Below are 17,264 nucleotides of genomic sequence, written 5' to 3'. Positions count from 1 at the left end.
ACTTTCGGGTTTGATATATCCTGCTTCTGGAACTGATTCTGAAAAATGCGCCGCTGCCAGCATATGGTTTCCAGAGACACCGCATCGGCCAAGCCCCCCACCACCACCATGCAGCCTCCACCAAAGAAGCTGGTTGACATCGACCAAGTCATCGAAAACGCCACTCTAGCGGAAAAGATCTCCTTACTTGCCGGTAAGACTTGAATCGTCACAAGGCCCGCCTAGTCCAACAGCTGCGGTTTCAACTAACACGACTACTCAATAAAGGCTCCGACTTCTGGCACTCTACCCCCCTTCCCCAGTTGGATGTCCCAGCCGTCAAATGCACAGACGGACCCAACGGCGTCCGGGGCTCGAGGTTCTTCAACCCGGTGCCTGCTCTCTGTATCCCTTGTGGAAGCGGCTTAGGGGCAACCTGGAACCCCGAGCTGATTGAGAAAGCCGGCCAGCTCCTTTCAAAGGAGTGCGACGCTAAGGGAGCTCACGTTTGGCTGGGGCCGACGGTGAACATCATCCGCTCCCCGTTGAACGGCCGGGGATTCGAGTCCTTCTCGGAAGACCCTCACCTGAGTGGGATGCTCGCCGCCGCCATCATCAGGGGTGTCCAGTCCAGGGGAACACTAGCGGCCCTCAAGCATTTCGTGGCCAATGACCAAGAAACGGACAAGATGTCGCTCGACGTTTGCATGTCGGACAGGGCCCTTCGCGAGGTCTATCTTCTGCCTTTCCAGATCGCCCTGCGTGACAGCAATCCTCGGGTTGTCATGTCTTCTTACAACAAGATCGGGGGTCTACATGTCTCAGAGAACCCCAAGATTCTGCAAGATATTTTGAGAACAGAGTGGGGATTCAATGGCCTCATCATGAGTGATTGGTAAGTGTTGGACGCGAAGAATACCAACGGCACACTTCTGATTGAATCCTCCAGGTATGGGACTTACTCATGTGAAGCAGCGCTCAATGCGGGAGTTGACATCGAGATGCCTGGCCCAAGTCGTTACCGGGAAAAGGAGGCCTTGGCTGCTGTATTCTCCGGCAAAGTGAGTCATCATACCATTGATGAACGAGCTCGGAAAGTCTTGCAGTTCGTCAACGATGCGGCTTCGGCCCGTGTTGCAGAAGAGGAGACTACGCGCGATGTCCCCGAAGACAGAATCCTGAACCGTCGCTTGGCTGGTGAGAGCATCGTGTTGCTGAAGAACTCGGAGCACGTCCTCCCGCTACGTCCAGAAGACTGCGACGAGGTGGCCGTCATTGGGCCAAACGCGGATCTGCCGGCGGCTTGCGGGGGGGGAAGTGCCAGTCTTCGGCCTTATTACACCAGCTCTGTGCTCAAGGGGATACAGGATTCATTACCGGCCACAAGCAAAGTACACTACGAGCCCGGGGTGTTTGGCCATGTTCTGCTTCCCGCTTTCACGGCGGATCACGTCTGCACCGATACAGGCGAGCCGGGAGTCACAATCGAGGTCTTCAATGAGCCGCACACAGTCAAGGGCAGAAAGCCGTTCGACCGTGTCACAATACCAGACACCACATATCAACTTATGGACTACAGACATCCCAAGAAAGAAGAGACATTTTTCATGTCGATGCGCGCAGACTTTGTGCCGAAGCACACCGATACCTACGAGTTTGGCTTGGCGACGTACGGAATCAGTGACCTGTTCATCAACGATGAACTGGTCATCGACAACTCGACGGAACAGACCCCCGGCGGTATGTTCTTCGGCAAGGGCTCGGCTGAAAAGCGCGCAACGTACGAAATGAAGGCAGGAGAACGTTATTGCCTCCGTGTTGAGGCTGGCAGCGCCTCGACATCCAAGGTCAAGGGCGGCTCACTCCTGGCCATTCCAGGGGGTGCGTGTCGTCTGGGGGGATGCCGCAAAATAAATGCCGAGGAGGGTATTCAAAGAGCTGTTGACCTGGCCAAGAGGTGCAAGTATACCTTTGTTGTAGCTGGTTTTAACGTAAGCAACCCAACCTTCCTCTAGCGTTTTGGCATATGTCACTAAAACTCTGGCCCTGCAGGCGGACTTGGAGAAGGAGGGCAAGGACAGAGAGACGATGGATATGCCCCCACATGTCGACGAACTCATCGAAGCCGTCCTCAAAGTACAGCCCAACGCCGTTGTCGTCACACAAGCAGGAAACCCAGTCAGCATGCCCTGGAGACGCAACGCCAACACGCTGCTCCATAGCTGGTACGGCGGCAACGAAGCTGGCAATGCAGTAGCAGATGTGATCTTCGGCCGCATCAACCCCAGCGGAAAGCTGCCAATGACCTTCCCTGCACGCCTGGAGGACAACCCTGCCTTCCTCGGCTTCGGCAGTGACAACGGCAAGGTGCACTACTCTGAAGACGTGTTTGTTGGTTACAAGTGGTATGAAGCGCGGAAGATGGATGTTGCGTTCCCATTTGGGTGAGTTTGAAGTGCATTCCTGTGATTAGAAACGTCTGCTGACTGACTTGTCCGTCAAGTCATGGACTCAGTTACACCAGTTTCCAGATTTCGGACCTGCAAGTGAAACCAAGTAGAATCGAAGTCACGGTGAAAAACACTGGAAAGGTGGCAGGTGCAGAAGTCGTGTGCTTGTACATCAAGTACGCTACCAGGTCACCAAAGTCGCGATTTGCTCGCCCGCTTCGCTCCCTGATGGGATTCACGAAGATGTTCTTGGAACCGGGCGAGGGGAAACTTGCTACGATAGCGATCGATAGGTACAGCACGGCCGTCTGGGACGAGAAGAGGAGTAGTTGGTGCTGTGAAAAGGGCACTTACACGGCTTCGGTCACGGCAGGGGAAACCAGCCTGGAGGGAAGTTTCCAGATCCAAAAAGACGTTTTCTGGAACGGACTTTGATGAGAGATTAGAGAGCATTATATACGCCATCTTTGAGATATGACGGTCTTATTTTACGGCAGGTCATTTGTGGTTTGATAGTCTTCATACTTGGTTTATTTTCTGGGCTATCTCAGAGCACACGCAAAAGATGCCTTTCCTGACAGCAACATAGACAATGCCTAACAGACGGCCGCCAGATTTTGGCCCACTATACCTCAATAGCAACCAGGATCGGGCATGTTCCAATCGGTTTGAAGAGGCATGAAGGAGTCAAGAAACAAATCCGGCTGACACTCGCCGTAGCTAGGCTCGAATCCCAGCGTCATTGTCACATCGTAAGGTGCTGTAGTGCCACCAAACCCAGACTCTGAGAAGCCGAAGCTGTTTGCTGTAATGTCCTGTGGCATCGGCGCATACGCCTGCGGCTCATTCTCTTCCTGCACACCGGCCATTGTGAACTGTTGAGATACACCAGCGTTACCACTGCTTCCAGTGTCCTGACAACTAGTCTGGTATTCCCGAGCTGTTTCTTCACCATCTTGATGGAACTTTAGCTTTCGGATCTCATCTGTTACGCTGTATTTGGAGTACACCTCTGGCACCGAACCGTGCCTGCTGCCCCGGACACCGGATCGCTGTGATCCAGACGCATCCGAATCAGACCCCGGCTGTTCCGTATCCCAACTCGATCTCAGGGGGCTCGAGTCCCCGGAACCACGCTCCGCGTCATGAATCAGGTCGAAGATTCCGCCCTGCAGGAGCTTCGTGGTCGGGTAGAGCTCGGCGGGGGTCTCGAGAATATCCGAGCACGACTTGAGCTTGGCTATCAGGACGTCCCTAGGTAGGTTGGCGAACTGCGCCGAGCCAAGCCGTGAGATGACACGGGCGGAGTGGAAAGTGCACATCACGAGGGCCGGATCTGTGATGAAGATGTCTCTGCCCATCTCGGTTACCGTGGCCATGATGTTCGCGACGGCCAGGGCGTGCTCGAGGCACTGGTTTCGACAGTAGGCGACGAAATCTGCAGGTAGACATCGCAGCTCTTCGAGAGGGAGCCCCTCCCGGAGACCGGGTATCGTGAATCGATACATGTCACACTGACATTGATGCCACCAGGTATGGAACATGACGTATGGGGTTCGCTGAGGGGTATACGCTCGAAGGAAGAGGTTCTTTTTGTCAAAAGTAAACTGCGGAGGCAGAGACCGACGGAGGGCATCTAATTCGCCGACGAGCCCCTTAAGTAGTGTAATACATTCTACCAGAGGCTTCTGTCGGTGAGTTATAGTATGAGACAACCTGGAGTGATGGTTAGTCGACAAAGGACCTGTCGTATGGACAGAGAGGTTCTCTCACCTCTGGATTCGGTCGCGTATGTCGAGAACGCGGACGTTGTAAGCCATGAGGCCCAACTCTGTGCCGTTTTGTGTCCTCGAAGGCTTTAACGGCTCTGTCGTGACGGGGATGTCTAGTGTGAACGAGTGCTCATTGCAGGGGAGCTGTAGATGTATCGTGTCCTTGGAGCAGCCAGTGAACTCCGCTCTCCCGCTCGAGTAAAGCGTTTCCATCGTGAAGATTGCCCACATGAGACGTCTGCGCCGTTCCTGTGTGAGGAAACTCAGACGGCTATCCTCGTAGTTGAGCCGCATCATGAAAGCCAACCTCGCCGCGAGGCATGCTGACACTAGCATCTTGCTGAAGCGGCGTGCAATGATGTGATCCAACGTGGTAAGCATCAGAGCCTCGATATCGGACATGGAGGGCTCGCTCAACCGCATGAGAAGCTGCATCTCCGACTCTTGGATCCACCGTGTTGCCTGTCGTAGGCGTGCCGTGTCACCCGAGGCGATGTAGCGTGCAGTAAGGCCGCACATTGCCTTCAGAAGGCGAGGGTTGTGGGTGCCTTGCGCCCAGCTTTGGCAGAATGTTGCCTTGTGAACAAAGGCATAACAGGGTATCGGATATACGAAATCGAAGAACGTGTCAATGTGCTGCTTGACTATTGTCTTGTTCGCGTTCAGCTCACTAGAATAGTGTCAGCGTGTATGGCTTTGCCGGAATCTCATGTTGAACCTACAAGCCGAGTGATGAGGCCGGTGAGGCTGTAGTTGAGATATCGCGGTTGATGGTCCGATTCTGATAGTCTTCGTTTCTTTCCGAGTTGTCTCTCAATCGGTCTGGCGACCGAACATGGTAATTCGAGGTTGAAGCCTTCGACGACGATGACGACGACGATTTGGACGGGTCGGGATATTGACAGTCAACTCCCCGATGAGAGCACCGGCGACATGAAGGCTGCGTCCCGCAACACTTGGTTTTCTTGTCCCTACATTGGATGCAAGCAGTGCGTACACGGCGCTTCTCCAACCTCAGATGGCTCGAGTCGCTGCTTGGCGTACGAGGCGTTCCATTATCAAGAACTTGGTCCGGGACTGCGAAGGAGCACTGGAACTTGAGACGACGGCAGTTCTCGCAACCTCCAGCTGTACTGTCACACCGGACCTATCGGCCTCGGGTTAGGAGATCCCTCTTCATCGGAAGCGAGACCATCGGGATGCAGTCGCCAACTCACCTTTCGGTTACGGCACTGGAAACATATCTGCAGTCCTTTCCGGGGCCGACCCAATGATCGGGACGGAGCGCCAGTTGTCTCCATTGTCTTAGTCCAACCCGCAGTGTCTCGATCAAAAAGAGTAAAAAGCCTGGAGGGGTCGGGGAACGGTTGGAAGTCGGGGGACAGGTGGGAGGGCTTTTCGTCCGCCCGACTCCCGTGACATTTTTCGCATTCTGCTCTCCGCCCGACTTCCGAACCTGCCACCCTAGTCGAAGTCAACCCCCGGGGAGACAGCCGTGGGGGGTTTCCATCCACAGGGATTCTCGTTCTGGACTCCAATTAAGCCGCTCCCATCGCCGCGTGGCTTCTCCATCCTCCACTCGTCTCCAGGAATCCGTTTCCTTAGCGCCTGGAATGGGCTGCTTCCCCAGTGTGTATCACAAGTTGGGGAAGCCTTCTCCGCCATGTGATTATGTGTTTGTGTGTTTGTTCGTCCCGAGTCTCCTCTGATCGGATGACTTTTTCTCGCGAGCAAAAAGGGGGCATTAGCTTTGAGCCCAAGATGGCTTTGTCTCCACTCGACAAGGGACAACGTAGTAACGTAATATCGACGAGCCGTTGGGCTTAATTTTTGCAGGCGCGTTTGATTACTTAAGGATAAGAAAGAGAATGCATCACGAAACCTGCCCATACAGAGGATCGTGTTCTCCAAGGCAAGAGTTGAGTGTTCCCTAGACAGCCCAAGCAGACGCATACACCATGGCGCCGAACAGGATCCTGAAGCACTTCAACAGCACCCTGGCTGCGGCCTTTACCGTCATCGCCATCTCAACCTTCAACTACGGCTTCGACAATGCGGGCTACTCGACCACGCAGGCCATGGACGCGTTCCAGCGCCAGTTCGGCGACCAGAATCCCACGACCGGCAAGTGGAAACTGCCCACCGGATGGCTGGCGCTCTTCAACAGTCTCAACTACATCGGGTTCGCGGCCGGCGTCATCATCGGCAGTCTCGTCAGCGCCCGCTGGGGCCGCCGGTGGTGCATGTTCGCAATGAGCGCCTGGGCTGTGATCCCAGCGACGATTGCCGTGACGTCCAACACCCGCAAGCAGATTATGGCCGCTCGTATTCTCAACTGTAGGACCCATGGGCTCTACGGTCGTCCGGCTGTTTCGTTACTGACGTGTTTCACAAAGACATTTACGTTGGTATGGAGCTGGCCGTTGTTCCCGTGTACCAGTCCGAGATCGTGCCATCCGAAATCCGCGGCTTCGCCGTCGGATCATACCAATTTAGTCTCATGGTAGGTTTTGAATGGGCGTTTGGTTGCTACCCGAGCATGACTGACACACTCACCACACAGTTCGGTACGCTCATCGTCAACTCCGTCTGTAGAGGAACTAGCACATTGGAAGGTAACGCCTCCTGGCGGATCCCCATGGGCTTGTTTTACGTGATTCCCGTTGTCGTCATGGGCCTGATCTTCTTCATTCCTGAGGTAAGTTACTTGAACTATGCCCATTTCTTGGATGTGGGGAATGTACACTAATAGAAATCAAAGTCGCCGCGGTGGCTTTTGACCCAGGATAGAGTCGAAGAGGCCCAAGTATCTCTCAAGAAGCTCCGATCCGGAACCATTTCCGACGCCGAAATCGACGAACAATTCGCATCCCTGCAGTACGCGTTAAAGCAGGAAGTCGAGCAAGGAAACTACATGGAATTGTTCAAGGGGATCAACTTGAAGAGAACGGCCATCGTGGTGATGATGAATTTTCTTCAGCAAGCCACGGGACAAGCCTTCGCCTCCACCTACGGAGCCATCTTCATCAAGGACATCGGCACCGTCAACCCCTTCACGATGACCATCATCAACGCCATCGTGAACCTGTGCATGGTGTTTGTTGGGCTGTACCTGAACGACCGTGTGGGACGCCGGTACGTAAACACACCTTGAAGCAACCTCCCATTGATATGGCTCTCGGAGTGACTGATCTTGCCGTTTCACAGCCCTCTGCTTCTTATCGGAGCCGTCTGGCAGTTTGCAGCCATTGTGACGATGGGTTCTTTAGGCACCGTGGTAGATCCATCGTTTGCGGTCAAGACCAGCATTGTCGCTATGCTGACAGTTTTTGCGGCCGGTTACGTATTTGCATGGGTATTCGATGATGATTCACTGAAATCTGGGAACATCCCACTGACAAATGGCCAGGCGCCTCTCAACTACGTCGTCACGACCGAAATCCCTGCCCTCCGACTCCGCGATGCGTCCCAACGAACGGCCTCCATGGTCAACGTTCTGGCCAACTTCCTAGTCAACTTCAGCATCCCCTATTTGCTCTACACGCCTGGTGCAGGCCTGGGATCTAAAGTTGGGTTCATTTTTGCAGGAATCCTGGTATTCGCGCTCGTCTTCACTTGGTTCTGCATCCCCGAATGCAAGGGCAAGTCCCTCGAGCAGATTGACCGGATGTTCAACGAGGGCATCCCTCTCCGAAATTTCGGCAAATACAAGCCTGAAGACGTATTCCAGGACTCGACAGAGGATGGCGAGAAGGGTGGTGTGATTGTCATGGCACGGCACGAGGAGAAGGCGTAACACCCACCGAGTTGCTGCATGTATCAGCCACCTGGCGGTGGTCCGTCCTAGTCTCAGTTTTCTCAAGGGATGTTGCTCGTCCCGTCTCTTCATCAAGCGCTTTGCAGTGAGCTGCATCCAAGTACCCATACCATCGACATGAATCCTTAGGTGAGAGTGTGCATGACGGCCATACACTACGGTTCGTTCATGATGTGACTATTACATCGTCTCCATGACATTGAATGCCCGTCCAATAAGCCTGACCTCAAATTGCTACTACGCACACCCTCTCCTACTTGATATTCTTTCCTCCACTGCAGTTCGCCGATCTTCTGTCCCCGACTACGATCGCACTCGTCCACATAGTATTTATTTCCCCACCAGATCTCGGCAAACTTGCAACTTTACCCAGCCAGGTCTATTCTTCTAACCCTGTCATCTTCAGTCATCTTTAGCAAAAGTAAAAACTTGATCTTCTCGTGTTACGACCAGACATTTAACCAGTTCCGTTAAGTTACAACAACAAAAAAGAAAAAGAAAACCAATTGCAGGCCGACTCTTCTGTCAAGTTTGTCAAATCTGTCGTGTCTGTCGTGTTTGCCAGCTTTGTTATGTTTGCCAAGCTTGTCAAGTTTGTCAGGTCTGTCCTGTTTGCCAAGTTTGAAGTTTGCTAGTTCTGTCATGTTTGTCAAGTCTTTCAGGTTTGTTGGTTCCAAATTTTACTTGCAGACATTAGAATAGCCCGAAAGGGATAAGCCCATTCCGCAGAACGTTGGATAGGAGAGAGGTAGGATCCGTATTAATTCTATTGACCGACTCCAGCATTGAGTTGTCACAGACAAAGGGCCATACATGCAGCCTCGTGTTCATGGCATTTCCTGCGTGGTTATGGGATACTTGGCCTTCGATAAACAAAACACCTGTAACTCGCTGGTCCTCTTCAGATGTAGAAATTTGCATGTTCGGACAGCAGTGCATGTAGACAAACAGGTTCGGGGCTCTCCATTTCTTCCTTTCTTGTTGCGAAACACACCTTACTGCGATTGAACTACCCATATGATCTCATCAAAATCGGTATTAGCCAAATAACATGCATGCCGTGTTTCGGAGTCACCCAGAAACGTTCAGACTAGATCGTAGCTTCAGCCTCTATGATACTGTGGACTGCAGATTCCAGGGTCCAGATCCGAACAACTCGTAGCCCAACCGACTCAAGCAAGGCTCGCCAGTGCCTTTCGGACCGTTCCTGGCCAGCCACCATTGCCATCATCTGAAAATCGAATGCGGTGGCTTGTGGATGGGCAAGGCTTTCTGGCACAATATGGTCATGTATAAGAAGCTTGCTAAAGCCTGGTGTCATAGCATTTTTCTGCATCGAAAGAATCGTTCGGGCTGATTCATCAGACCAGTCGTGTAAGATGGAGTGCATGAAGTACGCTCGGGCACCTTAATCATGTTCAGCTTCATCGCATTGGGATATAAGCTCTCGGGACCCACTTACCCATTACTGGTTGCGGATTGAAGAAGTTGTAAGCAATTTTGTTGATGCTTTCTGGCAGTTCAGCCTTTTGAATCACGGACTCTAGGTCCTCGAGGTATAAGAGTGAGGCTGTCTCCGGATGCGCATTGTAGAATTTGAGAAGATCGTGGCCGGTACTTCCACCTACATCCACAAGTAATGGAAGACCAGAGTCTACTTCAAGCAGGGTATGAGCAGGGAATATATCTGTCCATGCAGGCTGTTGTGCAGATATTGTCTGCTGTATCACGTTGAACTGCTGTTGTTTCTCTGGGTGTGCCTCGTAGTATGACCAAAGGTTGCCGTTCCATCCGTGAGCATACTGAAAAACCGTCTGCTCTGAGTCTTGTGGGTTCTTGTACCCAGTCTCCGCAAAGAAATCTGCCATCTTAGCAAAAAGAGGGAGGTTCACATCATTGCTATCAACACATTCAGCCCATGAGGATCTCACCTATCTTTTTCAAAATGGAATCACTGGACGGGACTTACAAACTGTGAATCAGTCCATCGAAAACTGGCGTGGTGATCGCTGAACTGAAATGCGTTTGTTTGAAGGATCCTATGGAGGTCTCTTCGATCAGATGATTCGAGGCCAGAAGACGCAACAGTCGGTCTATTCGTTAGCTTGTGGTTGCTTTGTAGACGGGTGCATGTTCTCACAAAGCAGGCCCGGCTCGCAAGATCCTCCAACGACTTCTGCGAGTTGTCCACTTGTCATGGCTTCTGCGCCTTTTTCTGACCATTTCTCGAATAGCTGTAAGTCCTTGGAAATTTTCAGAGCAGCCCCAAGCGCCGGCTGATTTAAGCAGTTAGCAATCGAACTCAAGACTTGGAATGGCATGTTACCTGGATCATGCACAGCCTCACTAACGTTTCCCATGGCGATTCCAGTCGTGCCATCATCGCGTATACCTCCAGCAGAGCTTTCATTCGGTCGCCATCGTTCTCAAACGACTGAGAGTTGATACCGCGTATTTCTTGGAGGAAATATTTTGCTGCGCCTTTCCCCTCATCTTCAACATTTGCTGACATTTTGTGCACTTTTCAAAGGCTCTTGCTTTGGATGTTGTGCCTCGATAGGAGCGTCTATTGCTAGGTAAGATTGCGTTCTATTCTAGCATCATGTCGTGAAGTCGATTGAGATAGTCAAACACCGACTGTGAACGGGAGGTGCTTAGGTGAGTTGATGGCTGTAACGTAGATCAAACATGTATGCAGTGGGGGCTCTTTTTTGGCTTCTAACTCGGATGACACGGGTCATTCTGGTCCCCGGAACAATTATAAGCCGCCTCACAGTTTGGGCTCGACATTCAGACCCAATCGTGGGAATGGTCGAAACTTTTTGTGATCGGAGTCATGTCATGTAGTGTTACCTAGTCATGATGGCTACCAGATTGAACTATAAGGCTACGTATAGGAACTTAAACGAAACAAAACCGGATGTTTATGATTGTTCGTCACTCAAGCACGGAAGCGCAATTCACGTATCTGGAGCTTCAGTGTCTTGTCATAAACGTAATGAGAGATGCCACCCTGACGGTCTAGAGCTCCCAAACAAATGTCCTGAGACTAGCCGCCACCACTTGAACACAAACAATGATACACCCATTGCTGCGCGTCTGCTTCGTCTGATGTCTTTCAGATGAACGAGTAATGATTGGATCTGGAATCAAGATATGGCCCGTGTTTTTGTGTTCGACTCGACCAAAAGGGAGTGGTCCAGAAACATTGTCTCTTGACAAGATGTTGTGACCATACTCACCTCTAGAAGCGCCATCGAACATAGTGGAGTCTCTCAATCCTTCGTTTCTGATGCTCAAAGCGGGATGAGGGTCGAATTCACAGGTCACTCCTCTGGCCTGTGCTGAACTGGCATTCCAGATTGATGTCTGTGGCTGCATCGACTCATCGTTGGTAGTCGTTACCGTGGGATAATGAGCCTGCTTTAAAGTGGAAAGACAAAACAACAGATATAATGGCATTCCAATTAATTCCGGTTAAAAGCATTAGGAGTGCTTTCCCATTTTTCCCGTGCATTCAATTTCGAGCAGTTTCTGCCGTTTATAAGGCTGTCGCTCCTTTCCCCTGTCAATCGGAGCATTTCATTGCTTCAATCTATAACGATCACTCGGTCAGACTCTATTGAAACGAGCCCGTCCAAAAGTCGGAGTGGCAAGATTTTCCCCCACCCTCATGACTGGATAGGGCTGGGCTTACGTTTACTACTTAGATGAGAAGGTCTAGGCGCTCATATCTTGGCGACATAGCCGAACTCTTGGTCTATCACACTGGTCTTTGCGTCTTTTCTTTTCCGCCGTTGTATATCAGACGGCGAGGAACCCCTGCTCTTTGAATATTCACCTTCCCAATGCTGAGAACGAAAACGAGATGGTGGAGGCCATCATCTAAATAAAGTGGAAACTCCCCAAGATCTAGACTCTGGATTCGGGGATTCAAAATCGTCCAAGCCCGACGATGAGACTTAAGATCGGGAAATAGATCAAAAGCCGTATTGCGCCCTCTCCACATTCCGATCAATTCTATCCTCGTTATGGTAGAAGACACGAATGGCTCCCTTGTCCTCCACTTCTCGCATAATGCCACTCACATCGAACACACCAATCCACTGAATGACCCATTGACCCCTTCTTTCGTCATCTTGTAGGTCCTTTGAGGTGCGGTTTCAGTTTCTCTATCACGAGTCAAGATGATCTCGATTTGGAGCGTCTCGCATCTTAGAGACCATTTAGGTGTTGAAGCAGCCTGGGCAGCTTTGGAAAATGACGCTCTTTTTTTCATGTATCCGAAACAGGGGCAAGTTCCATCAAAGCTCTCGCCACAACTATATTCTGCAACAGAAGACCTTGAAGATCCACGCTGGCTGATTAGAAATGTAGATACTGGGAGAGTAACTACTTGACAAATGCAGCTTGACTCAGGTCATTGAAGTCAAGACGTAAAGAGCCAGGCGGTGGCTCATTCTCATGTACTCTACTCCTTTCCAAAAAGCTCTGGGAACCGAAATAACGAAATCCAATCCAGAAAATGCCGATCCAGATAGCATGTGACAGAGACCGTTTCTCCATTTCCACCTCCGTCTCGGTTGATGACAGACGCTGCATCCATAAGCATGTTCATCTCCGAAAATCGTCACATACGACCATACCCACTGGAAAACTCGGGATCCCGTCCGCTCTCCCATAGATAAGCCAGTGAGGGCCGGATTAGTAGTTGGGTCGGTGACGACCAGCGAGTACCTGGTGTTGTATGTTTTTGACTTTTTTCTTTGTGTCTGTTGGTGCAAAAGATGGGGTGGACGAGCGGAGTCGGACGGGTCGAACCGCACTTCTTTTGTTGGCAGATCGCGCAAATACATACAATTGGATAAGGCTAGGCCTCTCGATCAAAAGCGACCAGCGTTGAAACATCTCGGACGAAGGGCGTGTGGGATTCCGGCTTCGATGATGAGTTAGGGAATACCTTGCGGCATCTCTTCCCGAATACGCGAAACTAACTAAACATAAAATAGCATGGATTCGGATTCGCCACGGGAAAGGGGCCAGATTTGAGGCGATAATCACAAGAGGGGGAGCTTTTATGTTGATGCAATTGTGGCAGTGAAGCTACCCGCGAGTACGACGGTCCCCGGGTTGAACCATGGTGGCTGAGTCAGTCAAAACTCCACGGTTTGTGTTCGGCACAGATAGACTCTCTAAAGAATGTTTATAGTTGATGAAGCTATAGTACAGAAAAGTTTTGGAATGGTACAAACGAGCCCTGCAGCTCGTCTCCTGGATGATACATCGGACCAGCCGCCACGACTGAACCTGGAAGAACCTCGTAACCAAGAGAGTCGCCACAGGCAAAACTTTTGACTCCACCCCAGCCACTTTGGCTTGAGGCCACGACCTGTTCCTGTTGTTGAATAGGGGATGTTAGCTGTGACGAGGGGTCCGGCGCCGGTGTGTCATGGGTGATGATCTGTCTTGGTGTAGCATCTTGGAAGCCAGTCCACACTGGCAGCGGCCTCTGTGACATGTGATTGGTTGTTGCAAATGAATATGACTGGTTCAGAGACATGCTGTCAGAGAACGATCTGGAGTGGCCCAGACCGTGGGCTGCTGAATTGGCGATGCTTGGCCTTGGCGGTGCGAAGGGTAGCTTGGGAGCACCCTGGTTTTGAGTTGCATTCCACGCTCCTGCTGAGTATGTCATCTTTGCGGCATTTTCTTCTGGAGATCCTGGTGGCTGCGAGTACGTAGGAGTAACAGCATATGATTCGACAGCATGGAATCCTTGGACCTTTTGGCGGAGTTCGACGGAGTATCGGCGAAAGAACCTGTTCGACTGGGGTGGGTTGTAGCCAGCTACATCACTCCGCAGCAAGCGGGCATGCTCCTTGGTGATATCGTCGAGACGCTGCTTGAAGAGACGCGCTGATTCGAACTCATTGCTCATAGCAGAGAGCTGGTGGATGCCCTTGCTGAGAAGCTCAGAAGAGGTGGCGAAGGATTCTGCCGCCATCGGAGAACTGGCAAAGGAGGGAAGCCCAATGCCCAAGCCTTGATGGTTGTGATCATTGGCGTAATAGTGAACTCCATGAGAGTGGATTGTTCCAGCTGTGAAGATACAATAAGATACGAAGGGTGGCAGATGCAAAGCTTTGGTCTGAAAAGACTGATCAACCAGCTCGATGATTGCCGTTGCGTGACGGAATGCCATCTCTGTGGCCTCGGACATCCAGTGCTGTGTCATCATTGCCCCTACCGGCTTGCCGAGACGCAATGGCAGAAGGGGACGATGAAGAAGACAGTAAATCAAGTGATAAATCACCCGACACTCAAGCAGGACGTTTGCCTCGGGGCCATCAAGCAGCTGATGTGGGTAATCGGGATTGCGACTAATGTCGGCTGCCCAAAGGTCCAGATCATGTCGGATCTTGTGTCGGTGGCCGTATGCATCTTGCGTCGTGGGATCTGTAATGAGCAGATATCTGTTGGTGTCCGAAAGGATGTGAGCAACCCAAACAAGCTTTTGGAGCCCATAACTCGTGTCTTTGTCGAAAAGTTGACCAGTGTCGGTCGTAGAGGTGTAGTCATTCTTGGACTGCCATACAGATTGAGATTGCTGATTAGAAAACGGAATGGTTGCCTTGACTATGGCATCATCGATCAAAGAGGGCCGCTCGAGCCATGTTGCCACGAAAACATTCATGATGTAGCAAGTCCAGAAGAGCCGCTTTCTCAGCTTATTTTCTGGTGGGCTGTGATCTTCGTTTTCTTCTGAGCATTGATACAGCTCAAGTGCCATAACTGTGCCGACTGCCTGAGCTATTGAAACAGGTTAGCAGGTATGCACTTTTGATGAAAGGGAGCTTCTAAACTTACAGAGAACATTGTACGCCCTGCTTCCGTTGCCCATGGCCGCAAATGCTGTCACCAGTAAGAGAAGCGCTTGACAACTGTCGAGTGAGACACTGGCATTTTCCATTTCTTTTTGGGCCCAGGAAGCATAGGTCTCCGCGGAAACATGACTACTTGGTCCTTTGCCTGGCTGTTCTGAATATCTGCTAATCTGTGAGCTTTGGGTCCACAATGCTTATGGAATCTCGTGCAATTACCTCGTTGCAACAGCACAGAGAGCATACAGCACTGGTTTGGGAAGCTGATTGTCTTTTAGTTTCTGCTTCGTCGCCTCTTCATCCAGAATTTCGTAGGGATTGCGGTGGAAGTATGTGAAGTAGATGTCAACCAGACCCTCGGCATTGATGACAGAGGGGAAGTCTCTAAGATCGCGTTAGCCACGGTGTAATACTGATGGAAGTGTCCATGTCAAATAACATACGAATTGGTTCTAAAGACACCTTCATGGAAAGGGCTGCAAGGAGACACTTCAGACGATGCAGAGCCGCAAGTGTCGAAGCTCGCGTTGTTGTAGGAATGGAACCCATTTACATCGGTGTTGATAACATCCGATCCAGGTGGCGTTGGTGTCTTCTCTGCCTTGAGGAGTTCTTCGAGACCATCAATTCGCTTTATCAAAGCGCTAAGAGATTCCTTCTTTGGTCCTCGCTTCTTGGGAACACCCTCTGTGGCTTGGGTTAGACCCCTTATACATAAGGACGTCACCTAGAGGAAAAGGAGACATACCATAGAAGCACGACCTTTGATAGAGTTGACATACTCCACACGCAGGTAAGGCTCTGTCACATTTGATCTGCGCATATGCAGGACGTCGATCAGAAAACATGCTTATTTGCAAGGGTGGAATCACTTACCTTGCGAATCTGACATGGCTTGCAGTTCATAACGCCCCGAGTTGATGACTTAGGGGCCGGACTGTTTTGGGGACTTTGCGATTTCATCGTGCCCGACATGATCGCAATGTTCGGAATCACTGTTTGAAAAGCTGTGCGTTGATCGCCACTTCACTCTGATTGCTCTAAGGGGGGGGCTGACATTGTTAATATTAAGTGCGGTCGATGTTTAGATTTGCAAGCCGATCCAAACATCACTTCCAAGCCGATTGGAAGCCCTGTTCATCATGGGTCATGTCCCGGCTTCTGTATTTCCGGGTGGGACTATTGTTTTATCGAGCCTTGTACTGGTCTCTATCATACTCCTTCAATGTGATACTCAACCCCTCGCTGTGATACTGGTTCCATATGGAGAAAACCTCAGATGAGCTTTTTGTCTCCCCCTGACCATTCCCCGCTGAAACTGCCTTCGCACCATAGGCTGGTGGGGGGTGGGCTTGGAAAACAAACATGTTCCCTAGGATCAGGGACTACCCTACCCAGTCATCGTATTGGGGGGAGGATGAGGAAGACGCAACTTTAGGGTCCGCATGCACAGTCAATTTCGAATGGAGCGTCAGAGAAGCGTCCCCAACTTGCGGACTGCGGGGTTGGCACAGACGCCTGTGCAATCTGTTACAACTGACGTCTTGTGACAAGTGGCTCAGTGTCAATCTGTGTACTAAAGATGAATCAAACTGAGACGGGTTAGTGATGTCTAGACGCCTGGGCCATTCACTCTTTTGACGATGCTTGGGTTTCCTTCTGTCAAGACGTCTTGAACCCAGCAGCACCCTTGGGCATCCGCTAGTAGTGTTGCCATCGTCGGTGTACACCCTGCTGTATTCTCCGCACCTTGGTAGATCACATTCATTGAGCAACACTATGGGAATGAATCCAGACCTGAGTGGGCGGTTAGCCACAATATCGTTCAACGTGAATATTGACGTAACAGCCAGTCGCAACCAATGTCCATATCTGGTTGGCTCTTCGTTATCCTGCTTAGAGGGACACTGGTTGGCTCCAGACCAGCCGCAAGCAATTTGTTCTGTAAAAACAAGGACATTTCCAGCCCCGTATTACCCCTTATTGTTACTTCGGACTTTGCTGCCTCCTGAAGATGATCTGTCAGTGATAACGACCTGATTTTGCCGGAAGTGTGGCCGACAAGCAAACGCTAAAATGCTCATGGATCGCCTCAAAACGCTGTTTTGGCTGTAGATCACGACCCAATCGTGTGGTTTGAGGCTCAATGATCAACTGGATGTCTTAATGTTGTTGTTATTGAAATCCGAGCGCCAACCGCAAATGGGCACAGACACGGTTTCAGCCCTCCTGTTCTAACACTACCGGGTGAGCGGGTGCAACCTCTTGGTACTATCTGCTAACCTTGACGGCCTAGCTTCAACCAAGCCTTTTGTTTCCCTTTCCCATATTGACAGAAGCATAGGACCTCCTGTCAGCTGTCGTC

General features: G+C 51.1%; 5 protein-coding genes across 5 annotated transcripts; 2 read left to right on the top strand and 3 right to left on the bottom strand.

Moving 5' to 3' along the window:
* Nucleotides 1–45: 45 nt before the first annotated feature.
* On the top strand, nt 46–2,864 carry CH63R_11149 (Beta-glucosidase; the record flags this gene model as incomplete). Its single annotated transcript, XM_018306123.1, has 5 exons — nt 46–193; nt 268–874; nt 929–1,970; nt 2,032–2,423; nt 2,483–2,864. The coding sequence occupies 5 exons, from the start codon at nt 46–48 to the stop codon at nt 2,862–2,864; spliced, it is 2,571 nt and encodes an 856-aa protein (XP_018152964.1).
* A 197-nt stretch (nt 2,865–3,061) lies between these two features.
* On the bottom strand, nt 3,062–5,502 carry CH63R_11148 (Nitrate assimilation regulatory protein; the record flags this gene model as incomplete). Its single annotated transcript, XM_018306122.1, has 4 exons — nt 3,062–4,145; nt 4,203–4,871; nt 4,924–5,348; nt 5,419–5,502. 4 exons carry the CDS (start codon nt 5,500–5,502, stop codon nt 3,062–3,064), a joined length of 2,262 nt encoding a protein of 753 aa, XP_018152963.1.
* Nucleotides 5,503–6,159: 657 nt separating this feature from the next.
* Nucleotides 6,160–7,997, top strand: CH63R_11147 (Sugar transporter; the record flags this gene model as incomplete). The annotated part of the gene is made up of 5 exons (XM_018306121.1): nt 6,160–6,538; nt 6,598–6,704; nt 6,765–6,899; nt 6,954–7,336; nt 7,409–7,997. The coding sequence occupies 5 exons, from the start codon at nt 6,160–6,162 to the stop codon at nt 7,995–7,997; spliced, it is 1,593 nt and encodes a 530-aa protein (XP_018152962.1).
* Nucleotides 7,998–9,108: 1,111 nt separating this feature from the next.
* Nucleotides 9,109–10,530, bottom strand: CH63R_11146 (O-methyltransferase; the record flags this gene model as incomplete). Its single annotated transcript, XM_018306120.1, has 5 exons — nt 9,109–9,425; nt 9,481–9,917; nt 9,988–10,111; nt 10,159–10,294; nt 10,345–10,530. 5 exons carry the CDS (start codon nt 10,528–10,530, stop codon nt 9,109–9,111), a joined length of 1,200 nt encoding a protein of 399 aa, XP_018152961.1.
* A 2,706-nt stretch (nt 10,531–13,236) lies between these two features.
* CH63R_11145 (Fungal specific transcription factor) lies at nt 13,237–15,874 on the bottom strand (the record flags this gene model as incomplete). Its single annotated transcript, XM_018306119.1, has 6 exons — nt 13,237–14,828; nt 14,886–15,064; nt 15,119–15,283; nt 15,343–15,626; nt 15,648–15,698; nt 15,776–15,874. 6 exons carry the CDS (start codon nt 15,872–15,874, stop codon nt 13,237–13,239), a joined length of 2,370 nt encoding a protein of 789 aa, XP_018152960.1.
* Nucleotides 15,875–17,264: the final 1,390 nt, after the last annotated feature.

Source organism: Colletotrichum higginsianum, chromosome 8 (genome assembly GCF_001672515.1).
Source record: "Colletotrichum higginsianum IMI 349063 chromosome 8, whole genome shotgun sequence".
Lineage (NCBI taxonomy): Eukaryota > Fungi > Ascomycota > Sordariomycetes > Glomerellales > Glomerellaceae > Colletotrichum > Colletotrichum higginsianum.
Note: the sequence above shows the minus strand (reverse complement) of the source record. Positions and strands in the feature narration are given on the sequence as shown.